Source organism: Pongo pygmaeus, chromosome 10 (assembly GCF_028885625.2).
Source record: "Pongo pygmaeus isolate AG05252 chromosome 10, NHGRI_mPonPyg2-v2.0_pri, whole genome shotgun sequence".
In the NCBI taxonomy this organism is placed as follows: Eukaryota; Metazoa; Chordata; class Mammalia; order Primates; family Hominidae; genus Pongo; species Pongo pygmaeus.
The window spans coordinates 78,544,730-78,568,727 of NC_072383.2; the positions used below are offsets into that span (position 1 = coordinate 78,544,730).

Below are 23,998 nucleotides of genomic sequence, written 5' to 3' on the forward strand. Positions count from 1 at the left end.
ACTTCATTCAGGATGTTTATTACAATTACATTCTAATGAAGGTTCACATGTAAATAACCTAGTGCATTTCCGTGACAATTTCAGCAGAATAGATTTTTAGAATGGAATTGTTTTATGTATCTATATTTTTGTTTCTTTCAGTGCCTGATAGTGCACCAGAAAATATCACTTACAAAAATATTTCTTCTGGAGTGATTGAGCTATCATTCCTTCCCCCAAGTAGTCCCAATGGAATCATACAAAAATATACAATTTATCTCAAGAGAAGTAATGGAAATGAGGAAAGAACTATAAATACAACCTCTTTAACCCAAAACATTAAAGGTAAAAGAACAAATCTAATATTGGATATTTGCATTTATAATGACAGAGTAGCCACAAATATTAGCTTAATGTTAATATTTTCAGATTATTTTCATGCAGGGTATTACAATTTTGTCTTTTTGGTTAAATAAGCTAGGAGTTTATTGCAAGTCACATGAAAGAATACTGTAGATCCATCCTTTTCCACATTATCCTATATCATTTTGTCTTCATAAATAAGAGCTATTATTGCCAAAGAATGACATTTTCACTTAGTTTTTATTTTTGGAAGATTGTGTTGAGAGCCATTTCATAGTTTGCCTCTTGCATATTATTAAATGATATTTTGTAAGTTTGAACTTACCTATTTTATTTCTCTTTAGGACTGAAGAAATATACCCAATATATCATTGAGGTGTCTGCTAGTACACTCAAAGGTGAAGGAGTTCGGAGTGCTCCCATAAGTATACTGACTGAGGAAGATGGTAAATATAATAGTGGATATTGATATATTTTGATTCTATAACATTTCAAGATACACATGTATAGAATGAAACAATGTAAAAACTCCTCTAGTCATGGGTATCAGTTCTGTACCATACCAGCGTTATACAGAGATTTCATTGTCATGGTATAAAAGAAGCTAGCAACATCAGATTTAAATTCAGTGAAATCAGGCATAAAATGCTTTTTATTTTCTGAAGTCATCAGTACTCTGTAAAAAACAGTCAGTCATGTTTTTCCATGGGAATTTTTAAGGCTTAAAATTTGGTTTGAACGTTAACTGATATATGTCATGACTGTGTTTTTCAACTTTTACATTTTTAAAAATACACATTAACATGAGCTTTGAAGCAGATTATGTTTATGTAAATGTTCAGCACTTTTTTACGATATTAAGGATTAACTTGATAATGAGATCAGGCTATTGTATAGGTTCCTATATAATTGGACAAGATGCTACTCCCCAATGTTAGTAGCTTTCATATTGAATATTTAAACATACCTTCCCCTGACCCAAATAAAACAACTTTACTACTGAGGCCACTTTACATTGACACCTTACCAAGTTAGACACACATTATGCTAAGAATATAACTATAATTATATTGCTAAGAATATATTTGGGATTAAGATTTGCATTTTATGTTTTATACATTGCATATTTAAAGAAAATTATTATTTTTTCTGTAAAAGGAATTCCTATTTCCACGAAGGGTAGGCCTGGTAGTATCATATGTGTTTGTGGAGTATCTTTTTTTATCTTTCTTTCTTTCAAGTTTCCCCATCTTCAAGCTAGGCCATAGCCTGTGAATGTTAAGGGCAGAATGTGCTTAGACACTGCTAGGAAGGGAGACTTTTCCCTGTATTGCTCTCTTTCTTTTCAAAATAATAAAGTCTTCAAATCCCTCTTCTCTTTTTGCAGGTCTCTCCATGTTTTAACCTCTACCAAAGAATTTCACCAAAGCATCTTGGTTAGGGCTCTCTGGGTTGCCCCAGTTTCTAAGTGGGCTGCCTCCGTGGGTCAGTTTTCCCTAGTCATTGCATCTACTTACTAATGCTTCCTTTTCCATCAAAACTTACCTGCCCAAATTCCAATTTTTCTTCATAAATAGATTCTCCTTGCTCTCAAAGTTAAAATTATCTTAATTAAAAAATCCTTCCAAATGAGTCAATGGTTAAAAACTAGGGAAGAAAGTTAGTGCTCCTTTCTATCTTATGTAATACCTAAGATTATATATAGTAAGAATTTTACCAATGCCTTTTTGAAAATAGTACCCACTTCTTTATAACTAATCTAATCGAAAGGTCCTAATGGTAAGAATTTGCGATCTTATATGATGGAATGAGACCAGTAGTGAACATATATTTTGAGCAGGCAGCAGTTTTACCACTCAAGTCAATAATTCCAAAGTATGTTGTGCATCTGAATTACCTGGGCTGTTAAAAATATGCTTCCTCAAGGTAAAGTTCCATCTAAATTCTTGGCCAAGTCATATGATTTCTAAGGAACAGGGTAAAGAACAAGACTCCCTTGCTGAAAAATTACACAAAATTGAGAATGGATAAAGATCTGAAAAAATTTGCCTATTTGGGAATTAGGAACTCCTTGCCCTCATGAAGCTCGCGGTTAGAACAAGAGGCCTAAATTTGACAAATGTGTGGACAAATAATTTTTATGATTTTTAATTACTGGTATAAATATTCCCCCAAATTATTCACCAGGACAAAAGAAGGACCTAAGTTACTCTGGGGTGTAAGGTAAAGTGTAGCTGTGGAAGTTATGTCGAAGCTGTGACATGAAAATGAATAAAGAGGGAGGGTGAGAAACAGGAAAGATCATGCCAGGTAGAGGAGTGAGAGATTTATGAAGTTCTCATGCCAGGTAGAGGAGTGATAGATTGTGAAGTTCCTTCTCAGCTACCTTGAGATGCTCTGAGATGACAAATTGAATGCACTGCAAAAGTTCTAATTTTTCTAGTTTCAATTTTGTTAGATTATATTTTAGAATAAGTATGCCAAAATATTTTAGAATACATATGCCAAAGTGATTAAAACTTAGTCTGCTACAGTGGATGTGCAGTGATTTTTTTAGATAGACATGTTAATTACATTTACTTAGCAATAAAATGTTTTACATTAAGAATAAAATATTCAGAGATCTACTGAAGGTTAGCTTTTAAAGACACCACACTTTATCTGATATTCCACATAAGTATCTTAAAACATATTATAGAGTAGAAATGGTTAGTTGCCACATATTAGTTTCTAAATTACTGCTATTTTTAATTGAGGTCCTTTTTGTAAACAATAAACAGATTTTACAGGGATGCTAGGAAAAATATTTATAGGTATTTGCTTTGACAAATGAAAGAGAATTTTCAGAGATAATTCTTATCTTGGGAAACAGACATCTCTAACTGATGTATACATTCCTGTGATAATCAATATTTGATAGCAACATTATTATAGTGCCAGTGAAAATAACAAAATGAAAATGCCAAATACAGCTATCACTATTATTCCTTATAACTTGTCTCATAAACTTTCTGCTGCTCAATAAAATTTTTTTGGAAACTTATTGTTAGTTAAATAATGAAAACATGCACACATGGGAAAACATACAACTATAGCTGAGATTATTCAGAGAAGTGAAAAAGAAAAAATATTGAAGTAAGTCAGGTAGCATTCTGTCCAAATTATTGGAAATAGTGATCTGTATATGAACTGTATTTCAATTGACATTGTTTAAAGATGTAAACAAATTCTCAGAATTTCTATTAGCTACCTATGAATTCACATTCCATGCATAACTGTAACAATGAACCAAATTTTAGTGTTTTCCTTTTTTACATGTAAAAAGTTGTATTCCATTATTCTAAGACATTACTGTGGTGTTACACAGCAGCTGAGAAATGTAATTCTAAATGTTTTACCTAAATGGAAATATAAAGTTGGCTAACTATTTTGCAGTAATGTTTTTATTGCTTATTCAATGCTGAATAGCAAATGTATTTGTATTTTACACTATTGTAGCAGAGTTGCAAGTAGATTCTAAACTATTTTCTTATTTACGTGCTACATTGGTATTTCCTTTGTAAGCCATTCAATTTTGAAGACTGAGTGAACAGAGTTTGATATTATTTTACTTTTTAATGACACAACAGAGATTGAGGAATGTAGTTTTCATCATTTGTGAGGTCAGTCATTTTAACTGCTTTCTCAATGTTATGCTTATCACTTTCCCAACTTCTTGGATGTGTGATTTTTTTCCCACCTCTTTTTTATTGTCTATGGATCTCTTTTACTGTATATTTATTCACCCTCAATAAAGTTTTTATTTTTATTAGAGGATGACAGTTGACCAAGATGTACTTGAACAGTAGGTGAGTCACTGTGACATACCCCTTGTTCTACTTTCTCATGAAATATTTTTTTCCATTGAATCACAGAAACAGATGTTCTAATACCACCATGCAAAATCTTCCTTTATCATCTCATTTTGAAAGTAAACAGTCTCTTGTGCTTCTGGAGAAAAGCACTGAACCTAATTCCTTTACCAGAAAGTTTATAATAAAAATTGTGTGCATTTCCATGTTAACTTTTTCTTATATATGTTTAATAAAACACATTATTCTATATCCTAACTTTACAGCTCCTGATTCACCCCCTCAAGACTTCTCTGTAAAACAGTTGTCTGGTGTCACGGTGAAGTTGTCATGGCAACCACCCCTGGAGCCAAATGGAATTATCCTTTATTACACAGTTTATGTCTGGTAATAATTTTTTTTTGGAAATACTTCTGAGAACAGATATTAATCTGTAACATAATAGGAATGTAGTTTTTAGATTTCAGAATGTGGTGCTACATCAGGAACCTGATTATTAATAGGCTAGTTAATATGTTTTGATTAAGAAACAAGTTTTTCCGTATTATGTAGTGGTTCAATCATGGTCAAATGAAATCATTTTGCAATTAAAACAAAAAATTATGTGTTATGCATAATTATACTAAATTTCTACTCTTAAAAGTCATTGACAAGTCAATTTGTATGAATGTAAGCATATACTTTTACACTTCTGAAGTTTTACACAAGTAGTCTCATGTCACTGTCTTTCAAGTGTCCCTTGAGCAGAGTAATTTTAATAAACATTTAAAATAGCTATTTTTAAAGAAATCTGTTATTTAAGGTCAATTTTTTATTTGAAATTTAAACAATGTATTTTGTTTCTGATCATTGTTACCCTGATTACCTGTTTATCCTTCAATTGTGAAAAAGATGAAATCCAACATTGTATCTCATGTTAGTTAACATGCTTATACTACTTCATGAGAACTTGGTAGATTGAAGTCTTCACTTTGATGTAATGTAAATCCTCTTTAGATTCACCAATTAGGTAACACATTACCTAGTGGATTTCATATATTTCAACTCAGAAAATACAATTTACACAATACTTTGTAAAACATAGCCACTTCCTTTTATATTTCTGAACTGGAAGGGCCAGCATTGAGGAAGATGCTATGATGTTTTAAAGAAGTCTTCTCTTCTTCTCTTTCCTAAATTAAGATTTTTCTTTCCCTAATTCCCCTTTAATCCCTTTGCATATTTCTCTTTAAGACTATATTTTTTGTTTTCTTTGTTGCCTGATTCCTAGTGACTTTGCCTAGTCATGGTGAAACTGGGAGTGTCGTGACTCCCAGTTAGTGAAAAGGAAGCAGTGGGAAGAAGGTAACCATTCCTTTTCGTTACCCTATTTATTTATTCACTCATTCATTCATTGAACAATATTGATAGAATACCTATATACTCATGAACAAGACTCACATAAGACCCTTGCCCTCAACGGTCTTGTATCTCTTACACTCCCAAGAGATAACTGGATTATATACCTATAAACAAGCAAACAAGGGAACGTTGCGAGGAAGGAGGTCTACTTTTGATGGGATGCTTCAGGAAGTTCTCTTTGAAGAAGTGTCATTGAACTGTGATCCAGTTGACAAGAAAGAGCTTCTTGCCATGTAAAAATCTACAGGGCAGAACTTTCAAGAAGGAGGGAATACCAACTGCACAAGCTCTGTGGGGAAACAAAACTTGTCACTTTGAAGACCAGAAAGGAGGTCAATGTTGCTAGGGATTAGAGAACCAGAGGAGGGTAACAATGGGGACAGGAAATAAAGTTCAGGAGTCATGCCATGGTAAGGATTTTGTTTTCATTTTAACTATAAAGGGAGTTCGTAGATAATTTAAATCACTTTAGATTCCTTATAAAGAATGAATTGTCAGGGACAAAAGTGTTAGCAGGGATGCTAAGCTATTTTAGTAGTCTGGGAAAGAGATGGTAGTGGCAACGGAGGGGAGAAGTAGGCAGCTTTGAGCTACATTGGGGAAGAAAAACTAACAGGACTTGGTGATGGATTGGCTGTGCAGATAAGAAAAAGAGAAGAATCAAAGATGACTTCTAGATTTTTGAATCAAGTGTGTTTACTACTAGAATTTGATGGCATTGACTAAGTTAGAAAAAAATTTAAATGAAACAGATTAAGTGAGAATCAAGATTTTTCTGGCTGGGATTTTCAGCCCTGCATTATGAGAATAATTGTGTTCTATTCAGTGATCATGCTTCCCTCCCTAGAGCTTCCATGTATTTCTAGCATAATGCATAGCACACCTAGACAGAAACACACGTGGTTGGATAGCATTTTAAGGGATGCTGTTCACCCAGTTTTTCTCTCTCTGGGTATGAACTCCATGTCAATGGGAGCCTCCTATTCTAGGAACTTAGCTATAACTTTAGTTGTCTATTTATAGTTCCAAAATGTCTAAAGGTACCAGGATTTGTTAGGAATAAGTAATGACAATGTACATTACACCACCTCTTAAGAATATAGCATGGCTCAAATTTTATATGCTACAATTCTGATGTCATATAGAACATGACCTTTTATTTTCTGTAACTGGTTATTTTTGCTTTTTGCAATGATGCTGGGGTTGATGAAAGCACTGATTTTAGACAACCTATTCATTTCTCATTCCCTCTGTGTTTAATTTGGTCTCTTTTGGGTAAATATTCAATCAATTCGAAGTTTAACTCTTCAATTGTACTTTTTCTCTCATCCTTCTAGAGGTATCCTTATCTCATTTTCTGAGGTAGTCTGGGTACAGGGGAAGCCCAATGAAAGTGGGGTGAGGGAATCTCAAATCCATGATATTGAAACAGACAAAGTTCCCTTGTCCTGCTCTCGGGGCGTGCGATGGGGGTGTGGCTCAATTCTCTGGTGCCCCCCTGCTCAAACCTCCAAGGAGAGCATGCAGACGGGCAGGTTGTGGGGCTCCTACCCCATGGCAGGGTCTAGGGGTGAATGTTTACACCTGAAACCCCAGTGGGCGTGTGTTGGAAATAACCCTGTAAGGTATAGTAAGTGTAGCGAAGAGAATGGTCATAATTCTGGATTCCTTCATTAGTGATCACTAATCTTTTTTGGGGACTCTTACCATAATCAGTTTTGGGGAGAGGAGGCAGATATCATAATGTAATACACATAGGTTTTTAGTCAGTGAGACATGGGTTTGAATCTTTGCTCTAACACTCAATTATCTTTGGTTCCTCTAAAGTACTTAATAAATGGTAGCTATCATTGTTAGCAGGATTCCTGTTTCAGGAGTCCATAGTTCTCTCATAATTCTCAGTTGCCATTATTTCAGTTGCTCCAATAATTAGCAAATTCTTATAAAAACATTTATTTGAATATTTCCTTTTTTTTTTTTTTCTGAGAGGGGGTCTCACTCTGTTGCCCAGGCTGGAGAGCAGTGGCGCCATCTTGGCTCACTGCAACCTCTGCCTCCTGGGTTCAAGTGATTCTCCTGCCTCAGCCTCCCGAGTAGCTGGGATTACAGGTGCCCATTACCTCACCTAGCTAATTTATTTATTTATTTATTTATTTTCACTGGAGATGGGGTTTTGCCATGTTGGCTAGGCTGGTCTTGAACTCCTGACCTCAGGTGATCCTCCTGTCTCAGCCTCCCAAAGTGCTGGGATTACAGGCGTGAGCCACTGCACCTGGCTGAATATTTCTTTTTTTTTTTTTTTTTTTGAGTGTGTCTTCAAAGTGCAGGCTGCCTATTATATTTGTTATATTGGTTAACTTTTTTTCTTTATCATGAATATTTCTTGATAAAATAACTCATGAGGGTTAATGTGTAACCATTTTATATCCATTATTGTATGAGTCACATTTGATTTGTAGATGGTGTGTTCAGAAATCTGTTTTAATCCATTGCATTTTAAAATGATTTTTCCTTCTGAAGTTTGCTTTGCAAAATAACTTTTATCATCCATCAAGATAGTAAACTAGCATTTCCCCCCCGAGGTTATTGATAAATAACACATATTTTTCAAATGATACACAGTCCTTGAATTCCTAGGGCAACCACCATTTAATAAATGGATTTATATTGGAGCACTGTAAGCTTATTCTTCTAATATATTTTGAATTGAGGCATGATGTTCTAGTAGAACTTATTTATTTACTATTTTCTTGAATTCAACTTGGAATTGTTTAGCACTTTTACTTCTAGATGTGTCAGTAAAATTTAACAGTAGTTTTCTTCTTTCTTTAGGAAACTTCTAAGAGAATATACCCTCTATAGCTAAAAGACTGAGGACTGAAAGTGATGCTGAAAATTCTAACTTATATACAAATCTTGACTCTGAAATGTTTCTCAATTTTCTTAGTAGTAATTACGAGAGGTAATTCTGAAACAGTCAGTCTGACAAATGTTTATTAAACTCTTTGGGGAGATATATAACATACAGCACCTTAAAACGATTGAAGACGTATTGCAGATAAGATATGCCCATGTGAAATAATTGAAAAATACTTGCCAAAGAATTTATTAGGAAGTCAAAATAATTCTAATGCAGCTCTTTATTAAATATCACTGGTCAAATAATTCCCCCAGTAACATAAAAACTTACCTTTGTAAATGGACTTCTGAATCCTAAAAAAGTATACCTACTCTAGTTTCTTCAAGTTTTCAAAAAGATTTTCACCATGTTAAAAATGACCTCATGGTTACTGCATATAATATAGATCAATCATCAGAATGGGAAGGGGGCCATTTCAGATTTTCTAAAGTTATATCCATTTTGGAGTGAAAGTGGTAAAAATAGATTTATGAATTAGGAGAGCATCTCAGTGGAGGCAGTGTATGAAGGCAGCAGGAATGACTGTCAAGAGTTTGACAAGTAACGTTATAGACATGGAGTACTGAGGCTAGGTTGGGAAGATGAAAGAAAGAAATACAGATAGATGGTGCAGTAGAGCACATGAATGCTCTTTACGGCTTAATATGAGGTTTCTAGTGGGATGACCAATGTTCTCTCTCAACTCTTTCCTGATAGTCATTTTTCTGAATCACTCTGAAGCTTGAGTGTCAAGGTCAAGCCCATGGCCACTCATGCTTTGCAAGTGGGTCATAAATTTAGAATTGATTGTCAGTGTTAAAAAAATGAGATCTCTTGTAAAACTTCAATTTCCTGTGTTTCTTATAAAAATCAGAACACTTTTGCCATATTTCCTGTGGCAAAAAAATCAGCAGAGTTGAATGGCGGTTGTCTTTTATTTGAAGCATTTGCTTTGTTGTTTACCGTGGTTCCCATCACACCCTCTTATTTCATTTTAACTTAAAGAAAATTTTGTAGGTACATAGTAGGTTTATATATTTATGGGGTACATGAGATACTTTGATACAAGCGTGTAACAAGTAATAATAACATCATGGGGTATCCATCCTCTCAAGCATTTGTCCTTAGTGTTATAAACAATCCAATTATACTCTTTTATTTATTTTATAATGTACAATTAATTATTATTTATTTTAGTCACCCTGTTGCACTGTCAAATACTAGGTCATATTCATTCTTTTTATTTTTTTATACCCATTAACCATCCCCACTTTCCCTACCCCTCCTCACTACCCTTCCCAGCTTCTGGTAACCATGCTTCTACTCTCTATCTCTGTAAGTTCAATTGTTTTGATATTTAGCATCCACAAATAAATGAGAACATGTGAAGTTTGACTTTTGTGCCTAACTTATTTCACTTAACACAATGACCATGACGGCATCTCATTCTTTTTTATTGCTGCATAGTACTCCATTGTGTATAGATGTACCACATTTCCTTTATCGAGTCATCCGTTGATGGACATTTTGGTTGCTTCCAAATATTGGCTATTGTGAAGAGTACTGCAACAAACATTTAAACGCAGATATCTCTTCCATATACTGATTTCCTTTCTTTTGGCTATATACCCAGCAGTAGAATTGCTAGATTTTACATTAGCTCTATTTTTAGTTTTTTTGAGGAACCTCCAAACTGTTTTCCATAGTGATTGTACTAATTTGTATTCCCACCAACAGTGTACAAGGGTTCCCTTTTCTTCACATTCTCTCCAGCATTTATTATTGCCTGTCTTTTGGATGAGAGCTATTTTAACTGGGGTGAGATGGTATCTCACTGTAGTTTTGATTTGCATTTCTCTGTTGATCAGTGATGTTGAGCACCTTTTCATATGCCCCCTTGACATCTGTATGTCATCTTTTGAGAAATGTCTATTCAAATATTTTGTCCATTTTTGATTGGATTATTAGTTTTTTTCCTGTACAGTTGTTTGAGCTCCTGATGCATTCTGGTTATTAATCCCTTGTCAGATTGATAGTTTGCAAATATTTTCTCCCATTCTGTGGGTTGTCTCTTTTCTTTGTTGATTGTTTTCTTTGCTGTACAGAAGCTCTTTAACTTGTTGTGATCCCGTTTGCCCATTTTTGCTTTGGTTGCCTATGCTTGTGGAGTATTACTCAAGAAATATTCACCCAGATCAATATCCTGGAGATTTTACCCAATGTTTTCTTGCAATAGTTTCATAGTTTGAGGTCTTAGATTTAAGTCTTTAATCCATTTTGATTTAATTTTTGTATATGGTGAAAGATGGAGGTCAAGTTTCATTCTTCTGCATATAGATATCCAGTTTTCCCAGCACCATTTATTGAAGAGACTGTCCTTCATCCAATGTATGTTCTTGGCGTCTTTATCAAGAATGAGTTAATTGTATGTGAACTTGTTTCTGGATTCTCTACTCTGTTCCATTGGTCTATGTGTCTGTTTTTATGCCAGTACCATACTATTTTGGTTACTATAACTCTAGTATAATTTGAAGTCAGATAATGTGATTCCTCCAGTTTTTTCTTTTTGCTTAGGATAGCTTTGTTATTCTGGGTCTTTCATGGTTCCATATAAATTTTAGGATATTTTTTCTATTTCTGTGAAGAATTTGATATTTTGACAGACATTGCATTGCATCTGTAGATTGCTTTGGCTAGTATAGATAGGATATTTTAATAAAATTGATTCTTCCACCCCATGACATCGAATAACTTTCCATTTTTTGGTGTCCTCTTCACTTTTTTCATCAATATTTTATAGTTTTTATTATAGAGAACTTTCACTTCTCACCACCAAACCTTATTTTAAACCAAACTTTTTAGTCATTTTTTTACTTGTCTGAATTTTGAGTTATTAACTGTTGATTTAGGCAATCTTCTCATCAAGTTTTTGAAATGCAGAACACTGAGAGAGATTGTGATTTCTTTGCATGTCAGACTTGGGGAACAAAATGTCTCAGAAAGCTGAAGGAACTGAATCAAGAATAGTGCTATTAACTTAAAATTCTCACAATCTAAAAATTTAGAAAGGAGACTGTATTTCTTTTAAAGGATCACAACCTGCAAGGTGGCCATCTCTCAGACTGGGAAGTGTGCCTCCAGCAAAGACCGGAGATGGGCACTTTGAAGGAGGGGGGATCGGGGTAGAAGTTTTATGTGGAAAGGGTTAGCTAAACGTACATATTCAACCTGCTACAGGAGGAGCTATGAATATTCAGGAAGGTGGTCCTGACGCATGTGTATTGAACAAACATGTATGTAACAAATGATCCATGTTCACTTTGGGGTGAAGACTTCACATTTAAATGTATTACAATTAGGTCCTATACATGAGAGGATTTTTTCAGTACACAAAGTCATTCAAGTGCACAGCCTCTGTAAATTAGCCAGAACCAGTCCATGGTCAGTGGTCTTATCAGGAGAAAGTTACTGAAATCAGTATCTTGTCCAATCAAAGCTGTAATTATGGTTTGTGGAACAGGGGGTCAGTTAGTCTCTGTCTGGTGGTGAGCTACAATTGTTTTAATATTGCTTATCTTGAGGCCAGTGCTTGTTTAACTGCTAGAGAAAAATAAAACCTATGGCAGTTAGAGCATAGGTTAAGTGTGTGTTTTGGGTGGGGACTGGGAGGGATACATGACTTAACCCTTGCCTGACATGGCCATATGTCATGTCTATAATTTGGTATCTTATTGTCATGAAGAGTCTGTTCTCTCAGCCTCGTGGTCTCTATTTCATATGGTTTGGTTGTGTCCCCACCCAAATCTCATCTCATGTTGAATTGTAGCTCCCATAATTTCCACATGTTGTTGGAGGGACCTGTAGGAGATAATCGAATCCTGTGGCAGTTTCCCCCATACTGTTCTCATGGTAGTGAATAAGTCTCATCAGACCTGATGGTTTTTTTCTTTTTTTTGGATTTTATGTCTTTAATCACATATTACTTTTAATACAATTTTTTTAATTATACTTTAAGTTTTAGGGTACATGTGCACAATGTGCAGGTTTGTTACATATCTATTCATGTGCCATATTGGTGTGCTGCACCCAATAACTCATCATTTAACGTTAGGTACATCTCCTAATGCTATCCCTCCCCCTCCCCCCACCCCACAACAGGCCCCGGTGTGTGATGTTCCCCTTCCTGTGTCCATGTGTTCTCATTGTTCAATTCCCACCTATGAGTGAGAACATGCGGTGTTTGGTTTTCTGTCCTTGCGATAGTTTGCTGAGAATGATGGTTTCCAGCTTCATCCATGTCCGTACAAAGGACATGAACTCATCATTTTTATGGCATATACTATTCCATGGTGTATATGTGCCACATTTTCTTAATCCAGTCTATTATTGTTGGACATTTGGGATGGTTCCAAGTCTTTGCTATTGTGAATAGTGCCGCAATAAACATACATGTGCATGTGTCTTTATAGCAGCATGATTTATAATCCTTTGGGTATATATCCAGTAACGGGATGGCTGGGTCAAATGGTATTTCTAGTTCTAGATCCCTGAGGAATCGCCACACTGACTTCCACAAGGGTTGAACTAGGTTACAGTCCCACCAACAGTGTAAAAGTGTTCCTATTTCTCCACATCCTCTCCAGCACCTGTTGTTTCCTGACTTGTTAATGATCACCATTCTAACTGGTGTGAGATGGTATCTCATTGTGGTTTTGATTTGCATTTCTCTGATGGCCAGTGATGATGAGCATTTTTTCATGTGTCCTTTGGCTGCATAAATGTCTTCTTTTGAGAAGTGTCTGTTCATATCCTTCACCCACTTTTTGATGGGGTTGTTTGTTTTTTTCTTGTAAATTTGTTGGAGTTCATTGTAGATTCTGGATATTAGCCCTTTGTCAGATGAGTAGATTGCAAAAATTTTCTCCCATTCTGTAGGTTGCCTGTTCACTCTGATGGTAGTTTCTTTTGCTGTGCAGAAGCTCTTTAGTTTAATTAGATCCCATTTGTCAATTTTGGCTTTTGTTGCCATTGCTTTTGGTGTTTAGACATGAAGTCCTTGCCCATGTCTATGTCCTGAGTGGTATTGCCTAGGTTTTCTCCTAGAGTTTTTATGGTTTTACATCTAACATTTAAATCTTTAATCCATCTTGAATTAGTTTTTGTATAAGGTATAAGGAAGGGATCCAGTTTCAGCTTTCTACATATGGCTAGCCAGATTTCCCAACACCATTTATTAAATAGGGAATTGTTTCCCCACTTCTTGTTTTTCTCAGGTTTGTCAAAGATCAGATAGTTGTAGATATGTGGCATTATTTCTGAGGGCTCTGTTCTGTTCCATTGGTCTATATCTCTGTTTTGGTACCAGTACCATGCTGTTTTGGTTACTGTAGCCTTGTAGTATAGTTTGAAGTCAGGTAGCATGATGCCTCCAGCTTTGTTTTTTTGGCTTAGGATTGACTTGGTGATGCGGGCTCTTTTTTGGTTCCATATGAACTTTAAAGTAGTTTTTTCCAATTCTGTGAAGAAAGTCATTGGTAGCTTGATGGGGATGGCATTGAATCTATAAATTATCTTGGGCAATATGGCCATTTTCACAATATTGATTCTTCCTACCATGAGCATGGAATGTTCTTCCATTTGTTTGTATCCTCTTTTATTTCATTGAGCAGTGGTTTGTAGTTCTCCTTGAAGAGGTCCTTCACATCCCTTGTAAGTTGAATTCCTAGGTATTTTATTCTCTTTGAAGCAATTGTGAATGGGCGTTCACTCATGATTTGGCTCTCTGTTTGTCTGTTATTGGTGTATAAGAATGCTTGTGATTTTTGCACATTGATTTTGTGTCCTGAGACTTTGCTGAAGTTGCCTATCAGCTTAAGGAGATTTTGGGCTGAGACAATAGGGTTTTCTAGATATACAATCATGTCACCTGCAAACAGGGACAATTTCACTTCCTCTTTTCCTAATTGAATACCCATTATGTCCTTCTCCTGCCTAATTGCGCTGGCCAGAACTTCCAACACTATGTTGAATAGGAGTGGTGAGAGAGGGCATCCCTGTCTTGTGCCAGTTTTCGAAGGGAATGCTTCCAGTTTTTCCCCATTCAGTATGATATTGGCTGTGGGTTTGTCATAAATAGCTCTTATTATTTTGTGATATGTCCCATCAATACCTAATTTATTGAGAGTTTTTCGCATGAATGGCTGTTGAATTTTGTTGAGGGCCTTTTCTGCATCTATTGAGATAATCATGTGGTTTTTGTCTTTGGTTCTGTTTATGTGCTGGATTATGTTTATTGATTTGCGTATATTGAACCAGCCTTGCATCCCAGGGATGAAGCCCACTTGATCATGGTGGATAAGCTTTTTGATGTGCTGCTGGATTCGGTTTGCCAGTATTTTATTGAGGATTTTTGCATCAATGTTTATCAAGGATATTGGTCTAAAATTCTCTTTTTTGGTTGTGTCTCTGCCCGGCTTTGGTATCAGGATGATGCTGGCCTCATAAAATGAGTTAGGGAGGATTCCCTCTTTTTCTATCGATTGGAATAGTTTCAGAAGGAATGGTACCAGTTCCTCTTTGTACCTCTGGTAGAATTCGGCTGTGAATCCATCTGGTCCTGGACTTTTTTTGGTTGGTAAGCTATTAATTATTGTCTCAATTTCAGAGCCTGTTATTGGTCTATTCAGAGATTCAGCTTCTTCCTGGTTTAGTCTTGGGAGAGTGTATGTGTCAAGGAATTTATCCATTTCTTCTAGATTTTCTAGTTTATTTGCATAGAGGTGTTTATAGTATTCTCTGATGGAAGTTTGTATTTCTGTGGGATCGGTGGTGATATCCCCTTTATCTTTTTTTATTGTGTCTATTTGGTTCTTCTCTCTTTTCTTCTTTATTAGTCTTGCTAGTGGTGTATCAATTTTGTTGATCTTTTCAAAAAAGCAGCTCCTGGATTCATTGATTTTTTGAAGGGTTTTTTGTGTCTCTATTTCCTTCAATTCTGCTCTGATCTTAGTTATTTCTTGCCTTCTGCTAGCTTTTGAATGTGTTTGTTCTTGCTTTTCTAGTTCTTTTAATTGTGATGTTAGGGTGTCAATTTTAGGTCTTTCCTGCTTTCTCTTGTGGGCATTTAGTGCTATAAATTTCCCTCTACACACTGCTTTGAATGTGTCCCAGAGATTCTGGTATGTTGTGTCTTTGTTCTTGTTGGTTTCAAAGAACATCTTTATTTCTGCCTTCATTTCGTCGTGTACCCAGTAGTCATTCAGGAGCAGGTTGTTCAGTTTTCATGTAATTGAATGGTTTTGAGTGAGTTTCTTAATCCTGAGTTCTAGTTTGATTGTACTGTGATCTGAGAGACAGTTTGTTGTAATTTCTGTTCTTTTACATTTGCTGAGGAGTGCTTTACTTCCAACTATGTGGTCAATTTTGGAATAGGTGTGGTTTGGTGCTGAAAAGAATGCATATTCTGTTGATTTGGGGTGGAGAGTTCTGTAGATGTCTTTTAGGTCCGCTTGGTGCAGAGGTGAGTTCAATTCCTGGATATCCTTGTTAACTTTCTGTCTCGTTGATCTGTCTAATGTTGACAGTAGGGGGTTAAAGTCTCCCATTATTAATGTGTGGGAGTCTAAGTCTCTTTGTAGGTGTCTAAGGACTTGCTTTATGAATTTAGGTGCTCCTGTATTGGGTGCATGTATATTTAGGATAGTTAGTTCTTCTTGTTGAATTGATCCCTTTACCATTATAATGGCCTCCTTTGTCTCTTTTGATCTTTGTTGTTTTAAAGTCTGTTTTATCTGAGACTAGGATTGCCACCCCTGCCTTTTTTTGTTTTCCATTTGCTTGGTAGATCTTCCTCCATCCCTTTATTTTGAGCCTATGTGTGTCTCTGCATGTGAGATGGGTTTCCTGAATACAGCACACTGATGAGACGTGATGGTTTTATAAGGGGTTTTTCACTTGGCTTTTATCCTCTCTTGCCTGCCACCATTAAGACAGGCCTTTTGCCTGCTGCCATGATTATGAGGCCTCCTCAGCCACATGGAACTGTGAGTCCATTAAACTTCTTTTTCTTTATAAATTACCAGTCTCAGGTATGTCTTTATCAGCAGTGTAAAAACAGAATATTGCACAATTTTAGCATTAATTTAGGTCAGCTGTTGTGTCTAACAGTAAGCAGTGGGGGATATACTGAGTTGTGTCTGATCTCCCATCCTGTCATGGCCAGAAACTCCATGTTTTTTAAGATTCAGTTGGTTGCCAGGCTTAGGATTTTATTTTTAGTTTACAGTGTACTAGTTACCATTTTGAGACAAATGTTTCTTACATATTTTTTCTTTTTTCAAAAATACCACAAAGAAAAGAATATTATCCCCATTTTACAGTTGTGGAAATGTTCTTGATGAGATTAAGGACACAGGTAAGGTTACAGAGCTAAGGATGACAGAGTCAGAATTCACACCCTGATCTGTGTTACTCTCAATTTATGCTTTTACCAAACACCAATAGGAATATGTGTTATGATTGGCCTTTGTTCTAAAAATAAAACAGCGCATTTATAGGATTATAGAAGTCTGAATTTGATAACAGCATGTGTTAAAAATATTTAGTGGGTTTAAGTAAGCTTTTTGCATCAAGTCATGTGGGATATTTCTACCAAAAAATTATTGGCTTAATATTCGTCTGTGTTCATTGATGGACTGCATCTATTACGACAGAATGATAATTACACTGTTTCATGAGTTAAACCAGTTGGATTACTGGTTAGTACAGTTTGAACACACAGAGTAGGGCTTGTTCGGGGAGAAGTGATGAAGACAGTGGAAATCCTCAGAATCAAGGCATATGTTGAACTATTGAAATAAGGGAACAGGTCAAGATTAATAACAGTGAAGATTCTTTTTGTTTCAAGTACTGGACTCGTCCTAAATTGGCTTAAGCAAAGATGGGAATATATTGATACACATAGCTGAAATGTCCTGATAACGTTATCAGGTGTGGTTAACAGCAAGAAGCTTGATGTGGTCAACAATGAGATGGCCTTTGTGTCTTGTGTATAATGGCACAGAATAAAAGTGGGAGCAGATAAAGCTGGAGAGGTGGTTAGGCCATATACATTGAGTCTTGAAGCCAGAATAAGAAGTTTGAATTTTCTTGCGAGTGCAATGGAAAGCCCGTGGATTGTTTTCTCCGGGAGTGTGATCATACATCTTTGGGTACATGGTTTTAATAAAATTTTAAAATTCTGTGTAATACTAACAGTCATATTCTGTCTCTCTCTCTCTCTCTCTCTCTCTGTCACTCTCGGGTTTCTCACTCTGTGTGTGTGTGTGTGTGTGTGTGTGTGTGTGTCTGTGGTTCTACTTATAAGAAGTCAATTTATTACTGAATTGCCTTAGTTCTCCCTTCCTAAATAATGTGGATACTATAAAAAACAATGGGAGTTTACTACTGATTATTATTCTAATACATACTTGGCCTACTGAAAAGCTCAGTTCTCTTTCTATAATTCTCATAACATTTGTATTTTCTTGTTTAATAAGGGTCTTCCTGCGAGTTGGTGAGGTCTAGTGTAGTGACTGTACTTTATCACAAGTCACTAGCTCAGTGCCTGAAATACAAGAAGTATTCTAAACGATTTTTAAAAGGGAGCATCGAAAATCTAGAGGAGAAACCGCATGGACATATTTCAGCATGTTTGGGGTCAATTTTAATTTAACCTGTCTAATGCTCCGGATTTCCACAATTCTATGCCCCATCCTATCTGTGCTTTCTCTGGTATATGGATCTTCACATAAAAATCAAAATCTATGGAGGCAGGGTATGAATTAGAACCCAGAATTGGCCATCTCAGAGAAGCAGGTGTTTACAGAAAGGAAGATTGCAGAGAGGCTAGATTTGGGAGCTAAAGCTTTGGTTGGAGAAAAATAAGTTGGAGAACTAGTTCTGTACATTGGAATTCCAGAAACTTTCAGAAGAGTCAGTTGGACATATCAGTCCAAAGACTATTAGTGTGGTTTTTGTATGGTGAATAGAGTTATGTGGGTATAGAATTGGAAAGTGATAAGAATTTCCCCCAAAAATATATATAGTAAGGTGAAGGTGATTTCACAGACAATTAAGATCAAAGGTATAATGTATATGGCTTTCTGTAGCTTCTGCTTGATCAAAGGCCAGAATAGTAAATTTAAAGGTTTGCCCATCCTCCAAGTCTTCCATAAGCAACAATTTCTACAGCTTTTTAGAGGAACTGAAGAATAGACCATTTGAAATTATGTTCTTTGGGGAGAGCCAAGAGTAACAATATTCTAAATTTGTAGTAAGACAAGTACCATGTGTAAAAATTTTTTAAAGCAGGGGCTAACGTTAATATTATTTGGTTACATTTAAGGGTCCTAACCAGGACTTTCTCTAAGAAATGAAAATTAATGAGCTTTTATTTTTTTAAAGCCTTATGATGAGAAATTAATGTGGTGATCAGATATTTGAAGCTATTGAAGAAAAAATGAAAGAAAATATCTTTAATAAAGTAGAAGGGCACTGATTTACTGAAAAAAATTATTTAAGTAATTTTTTCCAACCTTTAGAGCTTTATGATTATAACTTAAAAGCCTCTACTAAAAGACATTCCACCACTGATTATATTTTAAAGCTTGCTATACATTAAGCACTTTGTATCACCTTAGCTTTTTTAAAAAATCATTTTTGTTTCTACAACACGTGGCAAACTTTCAGTAAAAAGGCCATCTTTCTTATTTCTTGACTAAATGTGTTAAAAGACACTTTCATTTATAAAATTAATTTTGTGATTATATTTATAGAACCTATAACTTTTTAAAATTTCCAGTAGAAAAATGTTTTGAAAATATTTATACTATGTAAACCCTGTGAAGTAATTGTTAACCTTGTATTCATTTGAACACAATTTAATTTACGCCAAAGTTATTTAATTCATTATTATACTATACTGTTATTGTTCACAAAAATTGACTCTTTTCCAAATAAAAATTGTGTTCTAATATTTAATTCATGATGCTTTAAAGTATTAAATATTATGCTTTGCTCTCCCTTTGTACAAAATTGGTAAGTTCTCAAGCAGACAGGGAAGAAACATGAATAATTATTCCCATATTATCATTAATAATCATATATAATCCATAAATTCCATACTTATAGAAACTAAATTAAAAATTTACAAAAGAGAAAAGCAAAACTAATAAGTAATTTAAAATATAGAGTTAAAAAAGAAATGGGGAGATGATCCAGAAAAAGGAGAAAAAGCACATTTAATTTAATGTTAGGAATGAAAAAGGAGACATAACTACAGATAACTTAAAAATTAAGATATATCTTTAATCTCAGCACTTTGGGAGGCCAAGTTGGGCAGATGGCTTGATCCCAGGAGTCTGAGACCAGCGTGGGCACCATAACTATAGATACCTAAAAATTAAGAAATATCTGTAATCCCAGCACTTTGGGAGGCCAAGGTGGGCAGATGGGTTGAACTCAGGAGTTTGAGACCAGCCTGGGCACCACGGTGAGACCCCATCTCTAGAAAAAATAACCAGGTGTGGTAACATATGCTTGTAGTCCCAGCTATTCAGGAGACTGAGATGGGAGGAACACCTGAGCCTGGGGTTGGGGCCATCGATGCTGCAGTGAGTTGTGATCATACCACTGCACTCCAGCCTGGGTCACAGAGTGAGACCCTGTCTCATAAATAAATAAATAAATAAATGGACATTTAAAATAACCTTATGACAATAAATTTCAAATGGATGAAATCACAAACTTCTAGTAAGATATAACTTATACACTTTGTAAAAGAAAATAAAAATATCTGAATAGTTTATAAGCTTTAAAGGAGAGAAATGGGTAGTTAATAATTGTGTATTCCTCCAATAGCCCATTTTCTGAAGTACTTTACTCAAATTTTGGAGCCCTAATGGGATGATAACTATGTGGCTATAAACCCATTGAAGCCAGAGGTTTATGTCTTTGTCACCTTCATATTTCTATCACAGAGTATAATAACTTATATTTTAGGCCCTCAATAAATACTTGTTGAAATAATGAAAGAAAGAAGTATTGTACATTTAAAAGTCTTGTTTTTTTCTAATCTCACTAATCTTTGAGCACCCCTGGGAAGTCATTTTACATGTTTTTGATCAGTTTCCTCTCCTGTTGTCCTCGGAAATTTTCCCAAATCATCTCTATTTTCAAGCCCTTTGCTAAATCTCACTCACCTCATTCAAAGCAGACAAACCCAGCTTCCATTCTAAACTTAAAATTGAGGTGACTATCTCAAAAATTTGACTACTTCAAATTCCTGCTTCCAGAATCCATCAACTCATTTACGTCCATTCTCAGAGGATGAAATACTAAATCTCTCTCTTTCAGTTCAAGTGCAATCCTTCCTCCTGCCTTCTGGATCCTAATTCCTTGTGTCTGCTCTGAAGCTATCTATGGATTATTAGTGTATGCTTCCTCAGCTTCAAACTCATTCTCTTCAGTGGTTTTTCCTTTAATCTTTTAAATGTATCTTTCCTACCAAAGGCAAACAAGCAAAACAAAGCCAAATCAAACCAAACCAAGTTAGCCAGTCAACCAAATGATGACAATAGGAACAACAACAACAAATGAATACCCTACTTTGACTCAGACTGTCTCTGATTTGCTAGAACAGCTTTAGGAACGTGCAACTGTTTATGCCTTGCTAGTTTGGGATTATTTAATACATAATCACTAGCCTACTGATGCTAGCAAGTTGTGTAGAGTAATTATGTTAAAGTACAACATAGAAGAGTTGTTTCCTTATATAATGGGAAAATTAACGAACATCACTGGTTCATATGAGGAAAAAAATAATCTAATAAAGAGTCAAGTAAGTGAGTGTTCACATTCTTCATTTTGGGGAGTTCTATTTAGTGAGTGAAAGGATTAATCTAGAACATTTAGATAATAACTGATTAAAGTTTTGAAAATAAATTCACAAAAATGAACAGGGATGGATGTATCATCAGGGTAGATTATGCACATGGAACAAAATATCAAATGATAAAGATTAAAACTAAGACTATGACTTTTCAAAGGGTCTCAAACCTTGTCTAGAGAACCATACATATTCATGCTTATGGAAACAGAGAAATTTATTTACTGTGGTTTGGGTATTCAGGATTCCTTCATAGCTCTAGCATGGACTTGGTGTTGTAAGAGAAACAAAGAAATTGGTAAAGCAAATTAATTGCTCTTTTGATCTAGAATTTATTTTATGCCCTAGATGTCAAAATGTGGTATGTCTTTTGAAAAAATAATTGTAAATTAATTAGGAAATAACTTCATCTTAGAGACTATTTATCCCAATTGAAGACTTTTTTTGGTGTTACCCATGAGTAAAGACAGAACAACTACATCTTGTATTTTTACAGAATAATTTCAAAGTAATTAAATTTTTTTTTCATTTCCTAAATTCGAAAAAGCTTCAAAACCTATTCAAAAATAGGTTTAGAGTTAAATAAGTAAAATCATTTTACTGAGGACTTCCCTCAAGTTTCATCTCAGTTTGAAAACAGTCACTGGGTTGGGAGATTTGGCCAGTGTTGAAAAGTAATATATTTTAGATAATAAGTATTGTGTAACATTTATATTCCCTCCCTTTGTACACAGTTTATGACTTTGGATATGTAAGAGTTAGACCTGCTTTGTCCTGTAGGCCTCCTCTCTTCTTCTCCCACCTCCCTCAACTCCCTATCCTACTCTCAAACTTTACAAACTAGCTTTCTAGTGAATAATTTCCTGGATCTTTGGGGCCATGTCTTATTCTTTTTTTTTATACTTTGGTCACAACTAATTTCTTTGCTCATTGCTTTCTTTGTTCTTTAATTTTAGCTACTAAGGGAAAAGGTTATTGTCCTTGTCCTTAAGGAAGTCACATTGTCATTAGCAAATTGTTTTAGAATTATTTACTGCTTTATCTCTCTATTTTGAGGACAGGGGCTGTATCTTACTCATATTTATGCCTAAAGTAGTGCCTGACACAAAGTAGATGCTAATTAAATTTTGTTGGATTTTGTTGAATATTGATTTTGTACTGATATGTAAAATTCTAAATTTTAAACATCTCTAAATTCAGAAGGTGTGAAAGTTAACTTTGCTTGCACTATCTAATGAATAGTGTCTAAAGAGCTCAGACTAATAATGTTTTTCATTTAAAAGACTAAAATAAAACATAAAAAACCATAAATAAGTTTATTTTTGTGATTATTTGTTTCAATGGATCACAAATGATGAACAAATATGTAAGAAGACATTCTGTCTCACTCACAGCCAGGAATGGCTAACTAAAATCTAACTAAAAATCTACTAAAATCTAACTATATTAATAATATCCAGAGATTTATGTGAGTTTGCCAAAATGGGTGCTCTCACACATTGGTGGTATGATTCTAAATAATTATAATTATTATAACTTAAAATTTGATACAGTAATCATTTTGGAGTAGTAATCTTAAAATTTTAAAACAAATTCAAACCATTTGACTCAAGAAACACACAATTTGTATCCTGGTGTAGTGTTGCATGCCTGTAGTACCAGCTACTCTGAAGGCTGAGGTGGTAGGTTACCTTGAGCCCAGGATTCAAGTCCAGCCTGGGCAACATAACAAGACCTTGTCTCTAAAATATATATATATATTTAAATTTAAAGAAGTTTAAAAGGAATCACACAATTTAATATGTAGAAATAAAAGTACTATTATGAAAAGATACTTCTTTAAGGATAACTACGGCATCATTGTTAATAATAGCTAAAGAAATAAAAAAGAGAAAAAGCCTAAAAGTTAATTCATAGAATGGCTAAATAACTATGATATATCCAAATTATGCAACTACAAAAACATTATGATATAGATCATTGGTGTTAACATGATAAGAGAAAAAAATCAAGATATAGAACATATGCTTTTATAAATGAAAATAAAACATTATAATGGAACACATAATAATTATAGTATAATATTTTTAAGATAAGAATTAAACAGATTTTAAAACTAAGCCAGCTGAAAGCAAGAGTAACAACTTATAGCAGTGTCAAAGATGAATTTCCTGCACATGAATTTCCTACACAGGGTTCACTCAAAGGGAGTGAACACTTTGAGCTTCAGGATTGCTCAGAAGATTGCTCCTTTGAGATTAGAGAGCTCACACTTCAGCACAGAGATTTATGTGTTATCTCCAATTCAGTAACAGCTACGAGGAAAATGGAGTTCGAGCCTTGGTGGCAGTTCAATTCTGTCTCCTTTCTCTTTCTTTTAGTTATCAGTTTTACAGCAAATAATCTCTTACATATTTGATATATTCGAATTGTTTTAATTAATATTCATGCTACCATATTTTTCTAACTTATTTATTAAAATATCAGCCACAATCCTAAACTCCAAAAGAAAAGTAAACCCCAAACAGACGAGACATCTGAAAAAAATTTTTTTAGCTTAATTTTGTCTCTTGGGAGTAA

At 34.8% G+C, this 23,998-nt stretch overlaps 1 protein-coding gene across 1 annotated transcript in view; it reads left to right on the forward strand.

Moving 5' to 3' along the window:
- Positions 1-23,998, forward strand: part of PTPRQ (protein tyrosine phosphatase receptor type Q) — a 217,690-nt gene that overhangs the window by 41,651 nt on the left and 152,041 nt on the right. The window contains exons 15-17 of the mRNA XM_054443718.1: positions 142-324; positions 687-788; positions 4,460-4,580. Coding sequence (XP_054299693.1) covers positions 142-324; positions 687-788; positions 4,460-4,580 — 406 coding nt within the window. The remainder of the gene's footprint in view (positions 1-141; positions 325-686; positions 789-4,459; positions 4,581-23,998) is intronic.